At 40.6% G+C, this 23644-nt stretch overlaps 1 protein-coding gene across 3 annotated transcripts in view; it reads left to right on the top strand.

Moving 5' to 3' along the window:
• The window catches only part of TBC1D9B (TBC1 domain family member 9B), a 55837-nt gene that overhangs the window by 16560 nt on the left and 15633 nt on the right, over positions 1-23644 (top strand). For all 3 annotated transcript variants that reach the window (XM_061617330.1, XM_061617333.1, XM_061617332.1), the window contains exons 7-17: positions 291-503; positions 3098-3259; positions 4190-4340; positions 5171-5385; positions 5914-6031; positions 8704-8989; positions 10378-10507; positions 10922-11020; positions 11963-12031; positions 13038-13275; positions 13868-13933. In XM_061617330.1, coding sequence (XP_061473314.1) covers positions 291-503; positions 3098-3259; positions 4190-4340; positions 5171-5385; positions 5914-6031; positions 8704-8989; positions 10378-10507; positions 10922-11020; positions 11963-12031; positions 13038-13275; positions 13868-13933 — 1747 coding nt within the window. The remainder of the gene's footprint in view (positions 1-290; positions 504-3097; positions 3260-4189; positions 4341-5170; positions 5386-5913; positions 6032-8703; positions 8990-10377; positions 10508-10921; positions 11021-11962; positions 12032-13037; positions 13276-13867; positions 13934-23644) is intronic.

Below are 23644 nucleotides of genomic sequence, written 5' to 3'. Positions count from 1 at the left end.
TCTGAAAGAAAGCAGGTGTTTGAGAAATGTGGTGCTTAAGTAAAATAGGACTTCCATCATTGCACTGCTTGTAGCATTTCAGTTTCTTATTTTTCACATGTTCTGTGACATCTCCCAATAGAAAAATGTGTTGAGGTATATCTTGATATGTGTTGATAACATTAACCTCCATATGTACTTTTGATGTTAGATAACTAGGTTGTAAATATCTATTACAAGTTAAATCTTAGTAAAGTTGTAATTATAGAGTAGTTTGATGCACTCAAATTATCCCTGTGTATATTCTCTAGGTCACAATTGTTGAGAAAGCTGACAGTTCCAGCGTCTTGCCCAGCCCCCTCTCCATCAGCACCAAAAGCAAAATGACCTTCCTTTTTGCCAACCTGAGAGACCGAGATTTCCTGGTACAGAGAATCTCTGATTTCCTGCAGAAAACTCCATCCAAGCAATCATGTAACAATGGAGGAGGACGGAAGAAGAGCTTAGGTCACGATGCACATGAGGTACTAGAACTGAACTTTGGAAAGGCCCTAGTAGCATTACATAGTGGCTGTGGCCAATTTCAAATACATTTTGATATATGGTCTCTTTCAGTAGCCTCTGTTTCTGAAGCTAGATGCTCAACCCAGGTGCTTCATTTGCTTATAGCATCCTCATTCAGGCACAACACTAAGCCATAAACCATGATTAAGCAAATTAGTATTTGCCTGCAGTTTGAACTCTCCTCCCTTTCCCCAGCAGGGAAGCCAACCACAAAGCAGATGGCTTAGCATTACATATGAAGCAGCACTCCTGTTTGTTTCACTCCAAACAAGCAATGATCCATAGCCAAAGTTTGTTCTCAGCTTCCTGATGATGGTTTGTTTGGAAGAAACAAATGCTAAGCCATCTGCTTCATAGTCTCCTTCCCTGTTGGAAGAAAGAGGAGAACAAGGTAGAAGCACTTGAGCTGCAGCCAATAACTTGCAGCTCATGCACAGACTACTTTACTTAATCATGTATTATAGCTTAGTGTTGTGGCCAGTGAGTTACAATGGAAAGAACACTATTTTTAAATAAACTTTCTGTAGATTTGGAAAACATTTACCTTCTTGAGCCAGATTTGACCTAGTTTCTCAACATAAAAAATGAGATGAAGAGAGATTTATTCTTATCCTGTGAGGAGTTCTTATCAGAGAGGGTTTTCTTAATGATACACCTGACAAGGTACTAGTACTAGTTTAAGGGAAAATTGATAAGGCAGCAATGACTGCTTCCGATGTCAGAGTAAGAAGGAAAGTGGTGGATAGCTCTAGCTAAGGGCAGTTAGGGATCATAGCTTAGTGATAAGAACGTGTTTGCATGCAGAAGGTGTAATTGAGGTGCTCTGCCTCAGTGTTGTTTTCAGTATACCAGTTAACTCTTTTAACTCATAAAGCTTCACTCTGCATGTGACTGTGCCTAGCAAGGGCTTCTGCAAGTACAAAAGAAGTGAGCCATGGCATGCCCTACCTGTCTCCCTTCGTCTGACAGGAGTTAGGCTTATTTTCATTACCTGTGATATGTAAGGATTGTGAGTATAAGTAGATGCTTAACTCTACACCTGACCCCATTTGCACACAACTACTACAAACACATGCCACTATTTGGCCATTCAGTAGTTCTGGGAAGATCATGAGCATTTCCCCCAAAAGCACTATGTCTACTGATAATCATCAACCGACATTTAGCATTATTCAAGACGATACCGGGCTAGAGGTACAAACAGTGCAAGCTGGTATAAAACAGCTACCTATGTTTACACGTAATGTAAAAATGAGATAATCTCCCTGTAGGGGAGAAGAATGTACACTGTAGTGTCCATAGCATGAATGTTGATTTGGCTGTCAATACCAGAGTCAGATGGCCAATTTATGCAGTGGATCCTGGAGGTCTCTGATAGTGTAGGTGTGTTAAAATTCTGGCTCTGCTGTTCCATCCTCCCACTCCACATACACTTTGTTCATGAGATGGTTCAGTTAATGATTGCTTCTTAACTCAGTTCTGTAACTGAGCTGCTGTTTGCCCAGAGCTACACACTGAGTGAACCACCTGAGTGCCCTGGATTCTATCCAGCTTGTTTTGCTTTTATCAGACGAAAAATGATATGTTGTACAGTACTGGTATAAGAGAAAGCGGATTAGGCAGCACTGACTGCCTCAGATGCTGAGCAAGTGGGAAAATGATTAAGAACACTGACTAAATTCTCTAACAACAATTTCATAAATGATGATTTTCCACATGAGATAATGGGCTAATAATTCACTGCCAAATGACAGGAATGGGGATTCATTTATGAATGATGGCATGAGATGGCAATGAGCTGGGAGGCATAAAGAAAGATGAACCTAAGAGTGGGTGGGGAATGAAGCAGAAGATAGGAGTATCTTCCTTCAAGGGGTGGATCCTCTGCATATTGGGGAAAGCTGGCTGAACTTTTTTTTACAAAAATGCATCCAGAACCCTACAGACTAGAGAAAATGTAAGAGAAGTGTGTTGCTCTTCCAACCTTCACTGATTGGTAGACTTAGCCAGTGACATTTAATATTGTTTGGCACTGGTAATGTGGCACAGCACTTTATTTTTATAATTCCAAACAATAATTTTGGATATCTGTTGGAGCATTGGTAAGCCTGTTAGGCAGTTCCATCTGGTTCCATCTGGTGGTTGTAGTATTAGGAAACCTATTGGTCCTTTCTGCTCAGTGCTGCTTCCCATATTGCTTTTTTAAGGTGTACACATGAAAATGTACTATATGATGAGATATACACACCTGCAAATGCATTATACAGGAGAGTTGGGGTTGCTTCCAAATGTGCATTTTCATAAGTGATTGTTGCTCTGTAATAAGTGCATTGACATTCTTGCTGCAGAGCTCATGTACACCTTAGATGGCCACCTCAGTGAAGAATCAAAAGAAGATGAAGTGAAATACACCAAACAGGCAGGATCCTGCTGTGGTCTCTGATGTACCTATAGTATAAAGCTTTCTTGGAACAGTCACACTAAATGTCCTTCAAATTGCAATGCAATCCTGTTTGTACTTTTGTAAATCTTCAGTTTATACTTTTGTTTTTAGGAAATTCCAGAGCTGTCTCCCACCAACTCACTTGCAGTCAGTCCTGTCTTTCCTCTCAACAATCAGTTGGCCAATTTTTGCACAGATAAGGTACCAACAGCATCCCAAGGACTGCTTAAACTGTTTGGGACCAATACTCAAGAACTTGTTGGATCAAAAGGGGTAAGTCACCAACTCTTTATCAGGGGGCCCGGTGGCGGGAGTCAACTTTTATTAACCAATTATCTACTATAAAACAACTAATAATTGCAAGAAAAAAATCAGATGTAGTTTACAGAAAAATGTTTAAAAGATGCTCATCTTAATATTAAGAGCACGGGTGATTTTTTAAAAACTGTACCTGTTTTGCTCAACCTTGTTGTCTTTGGCAGTAAATTTGAAAGAAGCAAGGCCAGGCACCGAAAAAGGAAGGCACTTTGATCCCTAGAAATGTAACATCCCTCAAGGAGGGAATTTTTAGCAAGACCCTATTTATTGATCTAATGATTCATATGGAGAAAGGTTTTTAAATACTTTTTAGTCTAAGAACAGCATCTTGAATTAGGCCTGGAAGCTAGTGGCAACGGTTGGTTCCTAGGGTTCCACTAAATGTCTGTTGGTGCGCTTTATTAGAGATATGATTACTACCTAGTGTGAGAAAGTAAATGGGTTGATTGTTCTATTTAGTCTTGTGTGTGCTAATATGTCCATTAAGGCATGTCTGTCCTAATCCTTTAGGTATCTAAAAATGCTACTCTTTGAACAGGAACTCAGTAATACCCTCTGACACATAGATTGAGTCCCAACTTAATTTTGTTGAGTTTCTATTAAATCAGATAGTCCATGAGCTGTGCTGTCCTAGTGCCTATTCTTTTTTATTTAATTCTTCTGTACAATTTCTATTAATTCTTCAGCCCATTGAGAGGAAAGCTATTTGATACCATATTTCATCTTGCAGATTTCTGTTGCAGTATCTTTGCAAGTTACTGTAAGAGATCAGTGCTAATAGATTATTTATAGAGCAAAGCATGCTGCATAAGAGTGGAAAGAAACATCAAGTTTGGTGAACTGAAGTTTCCAATAATGTGATCCCAGTTATGCTTTCATCTGTAGGCAAAGGAGACAATGAAAGAGGAGTCATGGAACATTCATTTTTTTGAATATGGGAGGGGAATATGTATGTACCGCACAGCCAAGACCCGTGAACTAGTGCTCAAAGGGATCCCAGAGAATCTTCGTGGAGAGCTCTGGCTCCTATTTTCAGGTGAGATGTTATATGCTCAACAGATTTCCTATGTAAAGGAAATAGAAGTTTCTCCAGTGGGCGCTAGGATACCCCCAAGTGGATAATGTGCTACTCCTGTTGCTGGAGGCAGAAAAAATATTGTTGCTCCACAACTCCCTTGAAGTGTCAGTTTGTTTTTCCTGCCTTGCTTGAAGCAATTCTACATTTGCCTTGCTCTTGCTTCTGGCCTGTGATTTAAAATCTTTACTGCTAGTGTTTTTTGTATTATATTTAGTGAGCTCTGTCTGTCTGTTGGTGTGACTGGGAGAGATTGTTGGTTTGAGAAATTAATTCTGGTCTAGTTAGTGAGTGTACATAAGCCTGAAACTGGAAGTAACCTAAGGATCATCTATAAGTTCTTCCAACTGTAGGATGCCTTAGTCCAGGGATGGGGAACCTGTGGCCCTTCAGATGTTGCTGGACTATAGTTCCCATCATTGCTGACAACATTGGCCATGCTGGCTGGAGCGATGGGAGATGGAGTCCAACAACATCTGTAGAGTCATAAGTTCCCCATCCCTGCATTTGTCCTAAACCAGTGGTAGCCCATGTTGTTTTCTTCTCTGAGACGTTTTTAATGGAAATCTCACATACATGGAATGAAGGTTAATTGACACAAGTTAAAATGCATATCTAAATATATTATGCTTATTACAAAATTATGTCATGCATTTATTCCGTGGTCTAATATAGTCACAAGGAATTGAAACTGAGAGTTGGCAGGAAAGCATCCAGCATGTACAGGGGCTTTCAAGCACACCCTGAATGTCATGGACAAGAAAGCTTAGCTTTAGTGTATATCACTGCAGGAGCCTGGAATGAGATGGCTACTCACCCTGGGTACTACGCAGACTTGGTGGAACAGTCAGTGGGAAAGTATAGCCTTGCCACAGAGGAAATTGAACGAGACCTGCACCGTTCAATGCCAGAGCACCCTGCCTTCCAGAATGAGCTGGGGATTGCTGCACTTCGAAGGGTACTGACAGCATATGCTTTTCGGAACCCCACAATTGGCTACTGCCAGGTAAGAGAGCAGTGATCATAGATTAGCTTGCAGTTTGGCACTACACATCTCACCTGAGCTACATTTCGCATTGGAATTTAGATTCCTAATCAGCGCTGATGCTGCCAGTAGGAATACATTGACCCAGTGGAGAACATTGCTTGGCTCTAAGCACTCTAGGTTGAGTACAGCCAGGGAAGGAAGATGGCTCTATCCTAATGAAATGCCCAGTCTTTTGGAATGTCCCCCTTCTCTACAATCTCTGGTGATTTTTAGGAAAGGGGGGGGAAGAGAACAGGAAAGGGTAAGGCATCTTCCCCTCCTGCTTGACCCCACCTCCCGAATGTTATGGGCAGTTGCCTCATTTCTATTAAAAACACAAATACTATCTACATGAAGCCAAGGATGTGGTTCTAAAATCTTTTCATCAAGTTATTATTTATGTCTTGAGGTTCTGACAAACTAAAACATTGTAAATGATTACGGCCCTGAACACAGTTCTTACCTAGTATGGATTATTGTTCTCTTTGTGTACCTACTTCCTCTCAGGCCATGAACATTGTGACGTCAGTACTGCTTCTGTACTGTAACGAAGAAGAAGCTTTCTGGCTACTTGTGGCCCTGTGTGAGAGGATGCTGCCTGATTATTATAACACCAGAGTGGTTGGTAAGTCTTCCAGTTAAACTTAGAAGCTAGGATTAGTTATTGCAGAGCCATCTTGTGGAGGCAGAGAGGTGGGCCTTTTTTGCTGCTCTCACCGCCACACAGTAGGCACAGTTTTGATGTTTTACTCATGCTCAATCATCATCATAGCACGTCTTTCACCACATGTGCTCTAGCTGTCCTCTAGTCTGAGTTCACTAGTGTACCAAGGTGCAAACTGGGCTCTACAATGCCAGAGAGGGCACTCAGGGGCAACCATGTTAAGATCCTGATATGTCTTGTTGTTTCTCAGCATGACAAGAGCTTCAACAGGGTTGAACCATCTTAATCTGTCCACCACCCCTGCAGGGGAGGACTGGACCTGTAAGTAAACTTCACCAGGAAGTGGTCTGACTACGACAATGGGGGGACATCTTCAGACCACCCCTTCCTCCATCTGGAGCAAAAACCAAGTCAAGGGTGTGCCCTGCCCTATGTTTCAGACTGGTGACAACTTGAGACAATCCCATGATTGTCATTATTATTATTATTATTATTAAATTTATTTATACCCCGCCTTTTGGCCAAAGGCCCTCAAGGCGGCTTACAAAGAATAATAAATACAAGTCTAAAAATACATGAATAAAAGCAATACACTTTACAAAAATTAAACTAAATAACAAATAACATTATTAAGAAAAAATGTCCTTTTTGTTCTATGCAAGCCTCACAAGGGTCTGTCCTATCCTTTTGACCCTCCAGCAAGAGTTTGTTGCCACATTCCAAAGTGGGTGAAGTTGACTTGGCATTTGGACTTCTTGGTCATGGAGCACCCACTTGCCCAGGATGTATTCCACGTTGTTGTGCACTGTGTTGTCGTCACTCCCCTGGTATGGCTGGATATGAAATGTGACCTTGATAGCATATCTCTTCGCTCCGGGCTTGCTGATGTGGACTGCAAGGCCATTTCCCCCAAAGGCCCAAGACAGAATACTAGAGGCAGCCTTAGCATGGACATTGAAATCACCCAGGACTATCATTCTGGGCTCCTCCAATACCACAGCCAAGACTGCCAGCTTCAGAGAAGTTGCTGAGCAGCAGGATGGACAGTACACCCGCAGCAACCCTAGTTTACTGTCTCCTGAGCCCGACACCAGGTGCAGGCCTTCACAGCCACCTCCCAGACAGAGTGGTTTCCTGGTGACAGAGACGGAAGTTCTGTAAACCACAGGAACTCCTCCCCCCCATCCTTGCAGCCTGTACTGGTGTCAAGCTGAGTATCCAGGTGGTCAAATCTTGGTCAGATCATCTCCCCCCAATTCACTCACCCAGAACTCGGTAATACACACCAAATTGGCACCCTCATCCATGATCAAATCATGGATGAGTGTGGTCTTCTTGTGTGCTAATATGGCGTTAAACAATAGGACACACAGGCCTGTGGGCACAGCAGATGAGCAACCAGGAACCCATCCATGGGAGGAGTGGGAGTGAGGAATAAGGCGTAGGTAGCCTTGCCCTCATCTTCCGTGGTAGCTCATCACCTCCCCATGGCTATATCTCCCTCTACCCGTGATCACTGCAATTGGGGTAGTATGAACACACTGGTAAATATACAACAGTAGGTTGTGTTTTGCTCTGAAACGCATGGAAGATCCAAAGACTAAATAAAGACATTTACTATTCAGTCTAAATAGTAGTGCACTTACCCCTTACAGAAGCAAATTGGCATATATAAGGGATACCTCACACATTCATACACATTACTTAGTGTTTGCTACATCAGGTGATGATTCCCCATGAATAAAAGAGCCATTGCAGCCTAAGCACTGCAGTCAGAGGGTTGCATGCAATAGAGTTCCCATCGTGCAATGAAGCTTCCCCATCCTCTCTCCCCCCTCCCCGCAGCTCCTGTGCACCCTCCAAAACTGCTTTGTAGGGCTTTCATATTTCATTTAATCATTTTCTCAAACACAATAATTTTCAGTGTCTTGCTGCTCACAATGTTCACTTGCAGATTAAGTGGTGAATGTGCATGTGATTTCACCCTAAAAAAAACCAGTTGTTTCCTCAAGTTTGTTTTGGACTAGCTTTCATCACAGCTCTTTGTCTGTGTTGGAAGTGGGGCAAGAGCAACTCCTGTTTTGTTCTTTTGTTTATGTTCCAGAAGGGAGATAGAGTTAGGGTCCTCCAGATGGATAGGCTTGATTACCTTTACCTGTGATGCTTTGCTGACTTCCTTCCGTTGTTAGACTGATATGTCTTAGGGAAGCTTATCTGCCCCTCCTCCTTCTGCCCTTTCCTCTCTTCTCTTCTTTGACTGTCCAAGAGAGAGGAGACACCTTTGTCTCTTCTCTCTCTCTCTTAAGCCATGAGGCAACTCCCAAGCCTGGGTGTTGTGCCTCCAACTTAGTTAGTTAGAACTAGGTATACCTTTCTATCTACTATGTATTTCTATAAATAAAGTAGCTTTTCTTATTTTACTAAGTCTTAAGTCTCAGTGATGTCAATGTAGGGTAAAAGCCTGCTTTCTTAGGCAAACGCACACACTGGCACACATGCATTTCAGACTGTTGATGTTCTCTGCTAACATTTATACAAATTTACACAACAATCTGTACATGAGTCTTTGTTATATGGCCAGTTCCATGATACAGATAACCCTGGCCCTCTTTCTCTCTCTGTCACCCGTTCAGGTGCATTGGTAGACCAGGGCATCTTTGAGGAGCTCACCCGGGACTGTCTTCCCCAACTATCTGAGAAGATGCAGGATCTTGGAGTCATTTCCACTATATCACTCTCTTGGTTCCTCACTCTCTTCCTCAGTGTCATGCCTTTTGAAAGTGCTGTAGTCATTGTTGACTGTTTCTTTTATGAAGGCATCAAGGTCATTTTGCAGGTATCTCTTGCCATCCTGGATGCCAACATGGAGAAGCTGCTAAACTGCTGTGATGAAGGCGAGGCCATGACTGTCTTGGGCAGGTAGCCTTGTTTTTTCCTTTAACAATGAAGCAAATGACAATGGGTTTGGTAATTGCTACCATTAATTCTTCTTTCTTATGCCTGCTGGTGGCCAGTGTTTCTTGCTCCTCAGGATTAGTTTCTTATTAGGTGGGGACTATTTATATTACAAGGATAATAATGAAAAGCAATCTGCTCAAAACCAGTCACTGTGCTTCAGTGTGTTGTGAAATATATCACCGTAGGTAAAGTAAAGCCCAGAACAATTCATAGTAACTGTAGAATCCCTTCAGCCAAAATAGATAATTTGTGACATTCTGAATTGCTATTGCCCAGCTCCATTTTCTGTCTATGTAATTGAAATGGGACTAGGAAATCTGGTTTCCATGAAAGAGACTAGTGAAATCTCTTCAGTCATGAGCAAGTGGGCAGCAGGAGTCAGAGGTGAACGTTTACAATGCTGAATTTGATCATCTTGAAAGAAGGGATTGCTTGAATTCGCAATTCAGTTCTGCTGAAATCAGCTGCTACCCAGTCCACCCAGTAGTCTAGGAGTAGATCCCACTAGCAACCAGCCATGTTCCAAGAGAAAAGAAGAATTAGTGAGGTTACTTGTATTGGGCTACAGGGATCAAATGCTTTCCAGGCCTTTCCCTCTCAATTTAAACCAGTGATCAGCAACTCTGCAGCTAGAAGACGGAGAGGGTTGAGACAATGAGATCCTTTCCATTGGCTTGCCAGGACCAGCTGCCACCAAGCTCCTCTCCTCAAGGACTTAGGAAGAGCCTTTCTGCATCAGGCCAGTGGCCCATGCAGTCCAGCATCCTGTTCTCACAGTGGCCTACCAGGTGCCCAAGGAAAGCCCACAAGCAGGATCTGAGCACAACAGTACTCTCCCCTCCTGTGGTTTCCAGAAGGTGGTATTCAGAAGTATGCTGCCTCTGACTCTGGTGCCTAGTAGTCTTCCAGAGCAGAAAACATTTGCAGAAGAAATAAGAGAAGTTGTGAGGACTTGCATTTGTCTCTTTGATAATTTGTATTTTATACTAGTTTTGTGTATTGCCTTGAGTTTTTCTCCTGAAAAATAAAAAGATGTAGTTAAATATGACATATACATAAACAAAATATTGTTTCCTGTCAGCGAATGGAGATTTGGAGTTTCATCATTATAGTATATCCAGTTGGTTTCTTGTTACATATAGGCATCTAATTTTGAAAACTAAATCAAAAGGCTTGTAGAATAGATGAACCATAAACTTGCTTGTGCTAATGAGAATTGACCATCAGTGGAATTATGCAGGCTAGGTAGAAGTGTGTAAACTATTCAGAATGACATTAACTGTCCTGACCCTAATCTTCTAATTATGCATTAATCCCAGGTCCTGTTTGTGCTTTTGCTTTTCCTGTAGGTACCTGGACAATGTAGTTAATCGACAGAATGTTTTCCCACGTATTCCCCACCTCCATGCCTTATTGACAAGTGGGGATGAGCCACCAGAGGAAATTGATATCTTTGAACTTATAAAAACAGCCTATGAGGTCAAGAGCTGTTTGATTTTTTTATTCCTATTTATTTATTTAAATATTTACTGGTCTTGTATTTCTTTTTTAAATCCTCCCCCTGAAAGTTTCTTATTAATTCTGAGTCCTGTCTTCTTCAAATTTACATGCATGTTAATGCTATACAAGCAAAACCTCTCAGTGTTCAGAAGGTGACTTGCTGCTGCTGCTGCTGCTGCTAATGAATCTCCCCCATTCCTCTCCTGTAATTGTTTGTGTTTGTGGCTTTCCAACATAGCTGGAGGGCTATAGTTGGCCACCATCACTTTAGAGAGAGATTTGCTTTTCCCTAGTGAAATCATTGCTTAGTAAATTATCTTCAAAAGTTTCATCAAATGCATGGTATTCCCCTGTGGCTCTAAAGATGAATCTGATCTACTTTTCTGACAACAGAGATTTGGCCATTTGAAAGCAGATGACATTGAGCAGATGCGTTTTAAGCAGAGATTGAAGGTGATCCATTCTTTGGAGGACACAGCTAAGAGAAGTGTGGTATGTGGCATCAGATTTTGTTTTAAAGATATTTAGGTATTTTGATCATCTTTTTCTAATCTTACCTTTGGGAATAGCGTGAGCTAAAACTAAGTGAATCAGGTAAGCAACTGATTGGCATGTACTGAAGGACTCTGCTTAAAGTTCCTCCACAGAGAGTTGTTTTGTGTTAATTTGGATTAAGGAATTGTAACAATTTTGGGATGCATTTGCCGAGTATGAGAAATTGCCATATATTTCTCTGCTGACATGACAGGTTGGGCTGAAAAAGTTATAATTTTTACTATGAGAAAACTTTGGTAGACTTTGCCACAAAGCCCTTCTCATGAGCTCTTCACTTTTCCTCCACCAAGGGTGTGGCAACAGGAGATACTGACCTTTCTCATCTTCAGAGCTGTGAGATCTGAGAATCTCAAGGGAAGAGTAGCTTTCACATCTTGCTGTTGCCTTTTTCTGTTGCTTGTGCTATTGTGGTGTTCATTCCCTCCAGATAGCATCAGATGTCTACAGCAAATTTCTCTAATGCCCTTGTAGATATTTGACAATGAGCAGATCAAGTAGATACAGATAAAAGCTGAAAGGAAGAAGCTTTTGACACATTTCCTGTTCCCACTTCCAGTTACAGTGTGAGAGCAGGAAATGTATTTAACGTTTTTTATTAATTTTTTTGCTCTGTTTACCCTCTGAGTTCAAGGGAGTAGAGTTATTCTTCTCTAGCTGTCTTTGAGGGTTTTTGCATCTTCCGGTCTGGGAGATCAGTAGCTCCCAAATGCAGACTTTAGTATTCTGCTCAAAATCATTATGTTCCTTCCATTCTCTGGTTATGTCCCCAGGTTTTGAAAGGCATTTTGTTATGCTTTGTGAAATGTACCTTCCTGGTGTCTTTCAATTTAACTTTTCCAGGTTCACAAACTAAAATAATTGAATTTTTTTTTTCTGTAGGTCCGAGCTGTATCAGGTGACATTGGCTTTTCTATGCAAGAATTAGAAGACCTTTATGTAGTATTTAAGGTAGGAACCCTGCATAAAATTTTATTTATCAATTTACAGTGTAATCCTAAGCATGTTTGCTTATAAGTAAATTTCAGTGGGACTTCCTCTATAGTACTTCCTAGTGAATTTTATTAAGCAACTTGTTGTTAATCCTAAGCATGTTTACTCAGATAACTCCCACTGATTTCAGTGGGACTTACTCCCTAGTTAGCATCCTTAGGACTGCAGAATTGGAGCTGTGCTGTTGCTGAAATTTATATGGCCAACTAGAATTAAGTTCTGCAGCTAAAGGTTACAGTAGTTTCAACCAAGGTCTTTCAGATCACCAGTGAACTGAATGTATTCACTAAGCTTGGCACAGCAGAGTATAAGTTACAAATAATATTGTAGCTAATATTTTTGATTATCTACTTGCCAAAAGCATTAAGTGACATAGTTCTAATGTAAGCTTCAGTTGGAAGTTTCAAGGGTTGCAGAGCTGCCAAAGAAAATGCTATTTATTCCCAAACCTTTCATTATGTTTATATTTCTACCTGAATGTGCACCCCAAGTTGTGGGCCATAAGAACTCTGAATAAATATGGGTAAGGGGAGAAAGCAAGAACCCTTGATCTTGTGTATTCACAAGAAGGGGTCTGGCCTTGCCTGTTTCAGTAGTATTCTTTATTGCGGGGGCAGCCACTGTGGTCCCCTACAAATGCGGTTGAACTCCGAAATGGTGCCTGCATTGCCAGTGGTCTGGGATGATGGCAGCTGTAGTCCAACATCTGGCAGGTGCCACATTAGCTATCTGCGTTACTGTTGTCATTAACCTTTAGATGCTGTGTCTTTCCTCCATGTTGCACAGTTGATCAGAAGTTATTCCCAAGCCTGAAAAATATAAAAAATAAATACCAGACACAGCTAAGTGGCATTCAGCTCAGTTTTCCCCCCACCTCCTATGAGTTTGGGTTGAGCTTCAAGACTGAAGGTTTGAAAATGTAATTATTGCCTAACCTAGTAACCCCTTCCCATTGCCTCATCAGGCAAAACACCTGATGAGCTGTTACTGGGGAGATCACACTGTGTCTGCCCACCGAGACCAGAGCCTACCCTACTTGGAGCAATATCGTATTAACATGGAACAGTTCAAGGAGTTGTTTGCATCTCTTACTCCTTGGTCTTGTGGCCTCCACACACCAGTGCTAGCAGAAAGAATGTTCCGACTCTTGGATGGGAACAAAGATTCACTCATTAACTTCAAGGAGTTTGCAACAGGGATGAGTAAGTGACTTTTCTACAAGATTCAGTTTAATGCTGAATCAGAAATTCTTGCCTCCTCCCTCTTCTCCTATCTGCTGGTCAATGATGAGAGAGTGATACAGTGCAGGTTTAAATGACATCCTCACAAGATGTTTGTGGTTGAAATGTTTTCTTATTATTAATACTACTGTGATGTAGAACAAAAAACAAATGGTAATTCTCATGGTCTGAATTAGTAGATAAAACTGCTTATGACTTCTAATTGCTTGTGGAAGATCTATAGATAGAAACTTGAACCAGTGTAGTTTGGTTGTAAAGCCTGGTTCAAATTTTATGTTTGCCATGGATTCACTGTGTGACCCTGGGCAAGTCAATACCTCTGAACTTCAGTTCCCCATCTCTCACATTAGAATAGTGACCTGCTTCACAAGGCTGTTGGAAGGGAAAACATAAACAAACTTTGTGGTGACATGAAGAAATTAATTGTAGATATGGGAAGGCTTCACCTACTAAACTTCTGCATATCAGTCAGGCATAAAAATACTGCCAGAAAAAAAGTTGGCAGTGCCTCTTAATGCCAAGTGTCTTTTCTCTTCCTCCCTATTCCTAACAGGTGGAATGTATCATGGTGATTTGACTGAGAAGCTAAAACTCCTTTACAAACTACACCTACCTCCAGGTGATCAACTTCTTTCTTTCAAACATCCATTGTTGGTAGTTTAGTGTTGCAACCAAAGCCGTTAATAGGTTCTTTCAAATACATTATGCCTTGGTAAGCTTTTCACATTCAGTGTCCACTGAGGTGACATTTTCCTAAGATACCAGTCGGTACTTCTTCAAAATGGTGGTCTTTGAAATTCTCTGAAGGAACTAGATGTAAATATAATGATGGTTTATCATGCCCGGTTGTGTCAGCTACACTGGGAGAAATTTTAATTGACTAAAAGTTTTCATTTACTTGAATAGTGTGGTTTAATCAATGAAATCATTAATCTGTTATGTAAATTTCATTTTTAATTAATCTGTAGGATTCAAGACTTTTGGGGACTATGTAGGCTGCACCTCTCTATGAGCTCCCTCCTCCCTTTTCCATTTCAGTGCCTTCTCTGAACAGCCTTTAAGTTTTTATCAGTGCTTTGAGAAGTTGTCACTGTGATTCTTAAATGTCATCTTTTCTCCTGCCTTTTAGAAACTTGGGCTGGGCCTACTGAAATGAGTACAGCAGAAAAGGTGACCTGAAAATTCTTTAGAAATAGTTACCTTGTGAAGGACTTAAATACTTGTATCTTCAGGCTGGTGCGCTCCCTTCTCTGGCACCACCACAAGGAGAACATCAGAAGGATTAATCACACTTTAGTGTTAAGTCCAAACCTTAGACCGTAATTAATCTTACTGTGGTTTAGGAGGAAAAGTCTTTGTCATAAAACAAGTTTCTATAAAGCATACTTAAAATCAATCATAATTTGTTCAGATTCAGACATACAGCTTCGATGTAGTTAGTTGGAAAAGAGGCTGATTATGAGAGCATGTATGTATGTTTTTTCTTTTATTTCTTTTTCTTTTATCTTTTTTAAAACTTAATTTTTAAACTTTTAATTTTTTTAAATTTTTAACTTTTACTTCAGTTATTTTAACTTCGCCAGAGCTTAACATGATTATATCCGGTATACAGCAGCCTTTTATATTTTTACTTTTGTTATCTATACTCACTGCTGTGCTGCAGGAACGAGCTCTGCTAGCTCCACTAGCTTGACAAGAGAAAACAAGGAAGTATCTTTTTTTATATTTTTGTAAACATGATTTGAGGAGAAGAAGAGAGAAGGTGCAGTTCCAGCTGCAAGCAGCAGTGAGCAGTGAACAGTGTAAATTGGAGCGGATGCATTTGTACTGTTGAAAACAGTTTAAATAGTTTAAATATCTCAAACTTTTACCTTCAGAAGCCAGTGTCAGAAATTGCATTAAAATATATGGTGCTGACCATAACAGGCTACACGTCCACCTTGAAGGGTACATTCCTTTAAACAAACTTAAAAAGCAGACAAAATCACTCAACTTTTCACGAACAGAGAATTTATAAAAGAATTTGATCATAAGTCCTTGCATACCACAAGTTCCATCTCAGATTGGACTCTAGACTGTAAAGGAAATACAGTAATACCTCGCATTAATGTACTCAATGGGACCAGAGCGAGTATGTAAACCGAACATGTCCTTAAAGTGAATCACTACCTTTTAAAACTTTTTTTACCTCTCCTTCATGCGGAGCCTCAAAGCCCAGCGCTAAAGCCTCTGCTGCTGCGCTGCCATGCCTCCCAGCTGACCACAATCGCGCCTCCCAGCTGATTTGCAGTGGCGCGATTGCGTCTATTTCCACCCCCACGCTCTAAAGCCTCTGCTGCTGCGCTGCGTTTCTGGAGAAATACAGGCATATGGCGCATGTACGTTATAGCGAGGCGATGTTAAGTGAAGCGACGTTAAGTGGGGTATGCCTGTACTCAAGATCATAATGAAACCTTAACCTGCACAAGCTTAGCAGCTGAGCTGGCTTTTGCTGAGCACAAGATACCCACAGGGTTAATTCAGTCATTTGCAAAGTACAGTCAGTCAAATGACCAATTAAATGATCTAATGCTTAAGCAATTTGAGGAGCTGGCCATCAATGAGGAAAAGATAAATCAAAATGATCCCTCAACTCAAAGTGAGTCACCACAAGGTGATTGTTTTACAATTGAGGGTTGGATTTATTTGCTGATGAAACAGATTGAACATATAAAATCCTTTTTATCTGTGAGCAACAGTCTTTTAACAACTCTGGTGGTAACACATAAAAGAATGAAGACTGGAGGGGAAAGCTTGAAAAAGGATTTGTGCGATACGTGTAACTCCAAGCTTCAGACAAATAGGCAAACTGTGCTGAACAGAAAAGCATGCAGGAGGATGTCTATAATGAAAAGGCCCAGTATTTCAAAGAAGGGTTAAATAACTCTAAAAAGAGCAAAAATATTTAAAAAATACAAAGTCAACACACTATAAGAAAATGGATTAAATGGAAAATGGAAAAACTTTTTAAATTATTAGAGAAAAGCCCTAAGCAAAAAGTTGGGAAAAAAACCACCAGGAAAAGTCCTAAATAGAAAGTTGAGCAAAATATCAAGGAGAGAGTTAGAGTAAGGAATTTGTGGAGGTCAACAATGAGTTTCTTTTTGAAACTAAATCTGGCTCCTCCACACAGCACACTTTACCAATGCAATCTCAGGACCAGGTGTGGAAGACTGATATACAAGATCCTTGGACACATATCCTGTTGACAAGAAATCTATTTCAAAAGCAGGCCCAAACTGGCAAAAATTGGAATTTAGTGCTGAATCATCAAAAGTTAGTTTTAAACAACTACCCCAAACCTAATGGATTATTAACTCAGCATGAACGTAAATCCCATCTTTTGGAAATCATGGAGATGGTTCTCCAGGGCCTATTTTATTTAGCTGATATAGTACATGTGGAGCACCCTTGCACTGGCAGTGGCTACCTTTAGAGAACCGAATACCTGATGGAATGCCTCTCCCGATAAGAACCCACCTGTACACTACGCTCAACCAGTGGCGTCACTAGGGTTGGTATCACCCGCTGCGGTAACTCATGGTGCCACCCCCATGACCTCCTCCCGTACCAGACCTAGGGTGCCTAGGGTGGCTCTGGGTTAGGGTTGCCATATTCCAGTTCCACAAATCCAGCAGGCTAATTTGCATATTATGCAAATTATTTGCATATCATATTAATATTTGGATTGTCCAGTTGTTTTGTTTTTGTGCCTAGGAATTACCACCAAAAACTGGGGAAAGATGTGAGAAATCTTTTTTTTAAAAAAACTTAACATTTTCAGCCTTAAATGCCTAGACTCTAGTTTCCAACACTATGGAATGTTGATTGATTGATTAAGAGGATTTATATCCTGCCCTTCTGCTGTTAAAAACAGAGCTCAGGACAGCTTACAAATATAATAAAAACAATAAAAATGCACAATCAATATAAAAACATAATAAAAACACAAAATAGCAACAAACATAAAGTAAGTCAGGGCAGCAGTACGGTTAACCATTACATATACGATATATTTCAGAGATGTGGTGGGTGGAGAAAAACAAGCCAAAATGTTAGGAAAAGGAGTCTTTCACGCCGCATGCTCAGTTCTAAATACTGTTGCAGCAAGTTTTACAAGTTCCTCCAGTATTCCACTGGTGCAGGCACTCAGACATTCAAAGTATATGTATGTTTCTTAGGTTTTATAAAAGCAGAGGTTTGGTTAACTCAAAATTTCTTCTCCCTTTGATCAACCACATCTACACAGGTTCCACCTCCATACTCAAAATGAAACTGGGCCTGGAAGTGTGCAACAACCCCACACATACCTTGCTAATTAGATTACCAATGCCAGGATGTCTGTCTTATGGACTACTCTCCTGCTCCCCACACCACCACCGGGCATCATGAAAGACCCAGTCCTGGGCTCAGAAAGAAAATAAATATCTGGTCCTCTTCAAAGTACTGATAAGCCTCTTGTTTTAATTGAAATAATAATTATAAGTTCTTGCTCTTATCACTAATGGGAGTTAATTATCTTGCATATGCTGCTGTTGCTTCTATGGCTGTAATGGAGTGAGGTTAAAGATAAGTGAAATGCAAATAGGAAAAAACAACACAAAAGGCAGTAACACTTTCCTAAATGTAATACCATACCAACCACAACAAGATTCCTATGAGTAAGGCAGAAAACTAAGCATCTCACAACCAGTCAGGATTCCTAACCAAAAACCAAAAATATGATAAATGAAGAAATATGTATATAAGCATGACTATCAAATATATTTATTATTTACACAAACTGTAAAGATATTTATAGTGCAATCCTAGATTTATTTATTCAGAAGCAAGTTCCAGCGTATTCAGTGGAACTTACTCAAACGGACAGAACTGCAACCTCAGGTGATAAGCAACTTCATTCACAGAACCCAAAATTCTGAATCATGCCACTTTACGCTGTTTTACAACTGTTTATACTTGTTTTTATGGTTATTGGATTTTAAATGGCTTTATTTCTTGTTGTGAGCTGCCTTGGTTTCCAACCCTACCTCACAGGGTTGTTGGAAAGACTACACACACACACACACACTGCAGATGTATAAATACATACAGCCCATATAATAGTTTATTGTCAAACCAGTTGGTCATTGCAGAAAAATCAGTATTAGTTTTAAAAAAATCAGTATTAGTTTCCTACAGAATAAAAACCCTGCCTACTTGCTTTAAAATAGGACTGGAGGGGGGAAGAGAACACAAACACAATTCTTTTTTACATTCACTCTAAAATCCCATTGATTTTCAGCACATTCATAACCTTGTCTACTCAAAAGTAAATCCTATTGAATTCAATGGGATTTACTCTGGACATACGGGATTAGCAATGCTTTTACCCCCACAAAAGCAACTATTGGGAAGGTTTTCAAAACACTGCCCAGGATCTGACTTCTACACACAAGAGGGGAAAAAACTGAAATGTATATACTTACCCAATTTATGAGATTTTCAGATAAACGGGGAAACCACCATTTTCTGGCCTTGCAATGAGGTTTACTAGACACTGCCACAGGTCAACCAGACGCTTCACTGATTGGCTGCAATCCTGAACGGGCGGGGTTAAAGCTACGAAGTGCTATACAGTAGTTTAAAAAAAGATTTAACGGGTGGGCTGACGTTTTTATGTATATCTTGAGAACCGGACCACCTAGAAACTTAGTTTTTTAAAAAATTAAAGCTGAGAATCCGAGCTAGCTAAGGGGCTAAACGGGCACTGGGTGGCATGCAAAGAATCCAGGTAAAACCCAGCTAACCGGGCAATGTGGCAACCCTACTCTGGGTGACACCCCCCTCTCATGGTGTCACCCTGGTGCGGTCTGCACTCCCCACACCTGGCTAGTGACGCTGCTGCACTCAACATCTAAGGCCCTACTCCGAGGGAAGCTCAGAGGGTGGCAACAAGGGAGAGGGCCTTCTCAGTGGTGGCCCCCAAATTATGGAATGATCTCCCTGATGAGGTGCTCCTGGCACCATCACTGTTATCTTTTCAGCGCCAGGTCAAGACTTTCCTCTTCTCCCAGGCATTTTAGAATGTGTTTTTAAATTGTTTTAAAATTTTAAATTGTTTTTTAAAAGATGTGTTTTAAATTTGTATATTTGTTTTTAATGTTTTTAGTTACTGTAAACCGCCCAGAGAGCATCGGCTATGGGGCGGTATATAAATATAATAAATAAATAAAATAAATAAATAGTCAGTGTTGTGCTTGCTTCTAGAGATGCCTTCACTGAGAGCAGTATCTCAATTTCAAGATTTTTTGAGAACCTAGCTTCCCCCCAGACTCTGGTTACATACTGTAAAATAAGCTCAGAAACCACCTCAGTTGCAGAGACCAGTCAACCCAAAAATCTAATTGATTTTAATACTTTTACTGAAACATCTAACAATAATGAAGTCCTGCACACTTGTAAGCATGACAGGCGCGAAGATGCTTGGGTTCATGCAGCAAGGCAACCCCTCTTTGAGGAGAAAGAATTTCTTAATGAAGAAAAAATGTTGGACTCCTTTTGTGCATTGCCTCTAGAGGCCCAAGATGAAATCATGCTGAGACTGTTGTTGTTATGTGCCTTCAAGTCGATTACGATTTATGGTGACCCTATGAATCAGTGACCTCCAACAGCATCTGTCATGAACCACCCTCTTCAGATCTTGTAAGTTCAGGTCTGTGGCTTCCTTTATGAAATCAATCCATCTCTTGTTTGGCCTTCCTCTTTTTCTACTCCCTTCTGTGTTCCCCAGCATTATTGTCTTCTCTAGTGAATCATGTCTTCTCATGCTGTGTCCAAAGTATGATAACCTCAGGTTCATCATTTTAGCTTCTAGTGACAGTTCTGGTTTAATTTGTTCTAACACCCAGCAGCATGGTGATTTAGTGCAACTGCTTGAAAACCCGTAAAGGAGTGAAGAGGCTGCCCTAGGGCCCATAGAGGTACAGATTCAAATAGGGTGATAAAATGCACCCGTCTCACACCCTTTCCGATTGGGAACCAATCAGTTTCTCCATATTCTGTCCTTACAGTAGCCTCTAATGGTTGCGCATCAGGACAATCAGATGCTGTGGCACCCCCATTTCTTTTAAAGCATTCCATAGTTTTTCATGATCTACACAATCAAAGGCTTTGCTGTAATCTATAAAGCATAGGGTGATTTTCTTCTTTAATTCCTTGGTCCGTTCCATTATCCAATGTATGTTTGCGATATGATCTCTGGTGCCTCTTCCCTTTCTAAATCCAGCTTGGACATCTGGCATTTCTCGCTCCGTATATAGTAAAAACAAAGGCTCTTACCATATATGTAATGTTGAGCATTACTTGCATGGGATATTAAGGCAATAGTTTGATAATTACTGCATTCCCTGGTATCCCCTTTCTTTGGAATTGGGATGTATATTGAACACTTCCAGTCTCTGGGCCAGCCTTGCCCAGCCAGTGTGCCTCCAGATGTTGTTGGACCACAATCCCCATCTTTCCTGACCATTGGCAATGCTGGCTGAGGCTGATGGGAGTTGTGGTCCAACAGCATCTGAAGGCACGCTGGTTGGGAAAGGCTGCTCTGGGCCATTGTTTCCTTTTTCATATTTGTTGACAAATTTTTGTCAAAATTTGGACAGATTCAGTCTCAATATCTTGTAGCAACTGTATTGGTATACCATCTCTTCATGGTGATTTGTTCCTTCCAAGTATTTTAAGAGCAGCTTTTGCATTCCAGTCACCCATGATTATCAGCACATCCTGTTTTGGTGTGTGATCAATTTCTTCTTGTACTTCCGCGTAAAATCTCTCCAATTCCTCCTCTTCTGCATTTGCCATTGGAGTATAGACTTGGATGATGGTTATGTTAATAGATTTCCCGTTTAATCTCATTAATAGCTCACTCAGACCTTGCATTATAGATCTCAGTTGTTTTTGCTACTTCACTTCTCACTATTGAAGCAACCCCGTCTCTTCTTAATTTCTCATTTCCTGCATAAAATATTTTGTAGTTGCCTGATTGAAAATATCCCATTCCCATCCATTTTAATTCACTCACGCCAAGTATTATAATGTTGATACGTTCCATTTCTTGCTTGACAATTTCTAACTTTCCCTGGTTCATGCTTCTCATATTCCATGTTCCTATTGTGTGTGTCGTACAACTCCAGACTCTCCTTTTGCATCTGTGCATATCAGCCTCTGGGCTTCCTTTCGGCTTTGACCCAGCTGCATCATTAGTCACAGCACTACTCGTACTTGTCCTTTGTTCTTCCCCAGTAGCTCGTTGAGTGCCTTCTGACCTGGGGTCTCATATTCCAGCACTATCTTGTGTTGCATTTTGGAGACTCTGTTCATAGGGTTTTCGTGGTAAGAGGTATTCAGAAGTGATTTACCATTTCTTTCCTCTGAGTTTGGATGCATCTTAGTCAGGTGTCTCAGCTTTGACCATTCCTCTTTGGGTGCCCCTGCTTGGAGTCTAGCCTCTTGATGGCATTGCTCTCAGCTTCTTCAACACTCTCAAACCCCCTCACCACGCACTTTACTCTAACTATGGAGATTATGCAAGAATTTACAACAACAAATTATATGACAAATTTCTCAATTTCCAAGTATAGAAAAGCTTTCATGCTTGCTAGGCTCAATGTTTTACCTTCTGTGCTTTTTTGTAAACCGCCCAGAGAGCTTTGGCTATGGGGCGGTATATAAATGTAATAAATAAATAAATAGAAGGCAGATTTAACAAGGTGCCAGTACAAGAGTGCTTATGCCCCTGTGATATGGGAGATGTGGAAACTGTTGCTCATGTGCTGCTATATTGTCCTTTTTATCGGGACTCATGATTTGATCTCATCACCCCAATTCTTCAGAAAATCCCAGGGAGGTCTGATGCATTTTATTTAGAATATTTTGCTCTCAAATAGGATCCCCAGGTCACAGTTAATGTGGCAAGATTTTGTGTGTCAGCTGTTACCTGTAGGAGAGTGATGATGGCAAATAACAACAATAGCTAACTTTTGGGGGGGCTTTTTGCCCATTGGTGTATTTACCCAACGTCATGAATGCCATATTATCTTACGTTGCAGGTGTTTGATTCTTTCTCTGTGTAATGTTGATATGTTTTATTGTTTCAATATTTTATATTGTTGGTCTTTGACAGTAATAAATGATTGACTTGATGTAGTTAGTTAAAAATGGATGAAAAAGCTTCCAGTTTTCTCACTGTGGCCATGCTGGAGGGGAGAGGGGAGCACCGAAGCCCAGCGTTAGCTTAGGCTCTTTCTTGCAATGACAAGCAAGGCCATTGGCTCACTAAAAATAGATAACCTCACCTATTTCTCATTCTCTGGAACCAGCAAGACAGCAATTTATTGATTCTTTTATTTATTAAAATATTATATATATATATTTGACTCAAAGTTTCCAAGACAGTTAACAAAACATGTTAAATAGAATGAGATCATATAAGAACAGCCAAAATAAAAAATACTCTATAAAAACCAATAATAACAGCAGAGACAAGAAAAAGAACTAAACAGGGCAATTTAATTGTGTGCTGTGGTTTAAAGATATTCCTAGAGGCTGGGTAAACCCATTGCAGTAGTCCCATAACTTCTAATAATTTTTAAAAATATATTTTTATTATTATTTAGTTTATTTATTTAGTTTAATTTATATACCGCCCTAAGCCCGAAGGCTCTCTGGGCGGTGTACAAAAAGATAAAAACAAGCACAATATATAAATACAATAAATACAATAAATAATAAAAATAATAAAAAACAAACAAACAATAACGAACCAAACAACATCCAAAATACGGAAATGCTGTTTAAAATACACTTTAAAATGCCTGGGAGTATAAAAAGGGTTTCACCTGGCGCCGAAAAGATAGTAGCGTCGGTGCCAGGCGCACCTCATCAGGGAGACTGTTCCACAGTTCGGGGGCCACTACTGAAAAGGCCCTGGTTCTAGTCATCACCCTCTGAGCCTCTCGATGGGATGGTACTCGGAGGAGGGCCTTAGATGTTGAGCGTAGTGTACGGGTAGGTTCATATTGGGAGAGGCGTTCCACCAGGTATTGCGGTCCCATGCCGTGTAGGGCTTTATAGGTCAAAACCAGCACTTTGAATCTAGCCCAGAAACAAATAGGAAGCCAGTGCAGACGGGCCAGAACAGGTGTTATATGAGCGGACCTTCTGGTCTGCGTCAACAATCTGGCCGCTGCATTCTGGACTAGCTGTAGTTTCCGAACAGTCTTCAAGGGCAGCCCCACGTAGAGCGCGTTGC

This window comes from Rhineura floridana, chromosome 3, assembly GCF_030035675.1.
Source record: "Rhineura floridana isolate rRhiFlo1 chromosome 3, rRhiFlo1.hap2, whole genome shotgun sequence".
NCBI lineage: Eukaryota > Metazoa > Chordata > Lepidosauria > Squamata > Rhineuridae > Rhineura > Rhineura floridana.
This window is presented reverse-complemented; position numbering and strand designations above follow the sequence as displayed.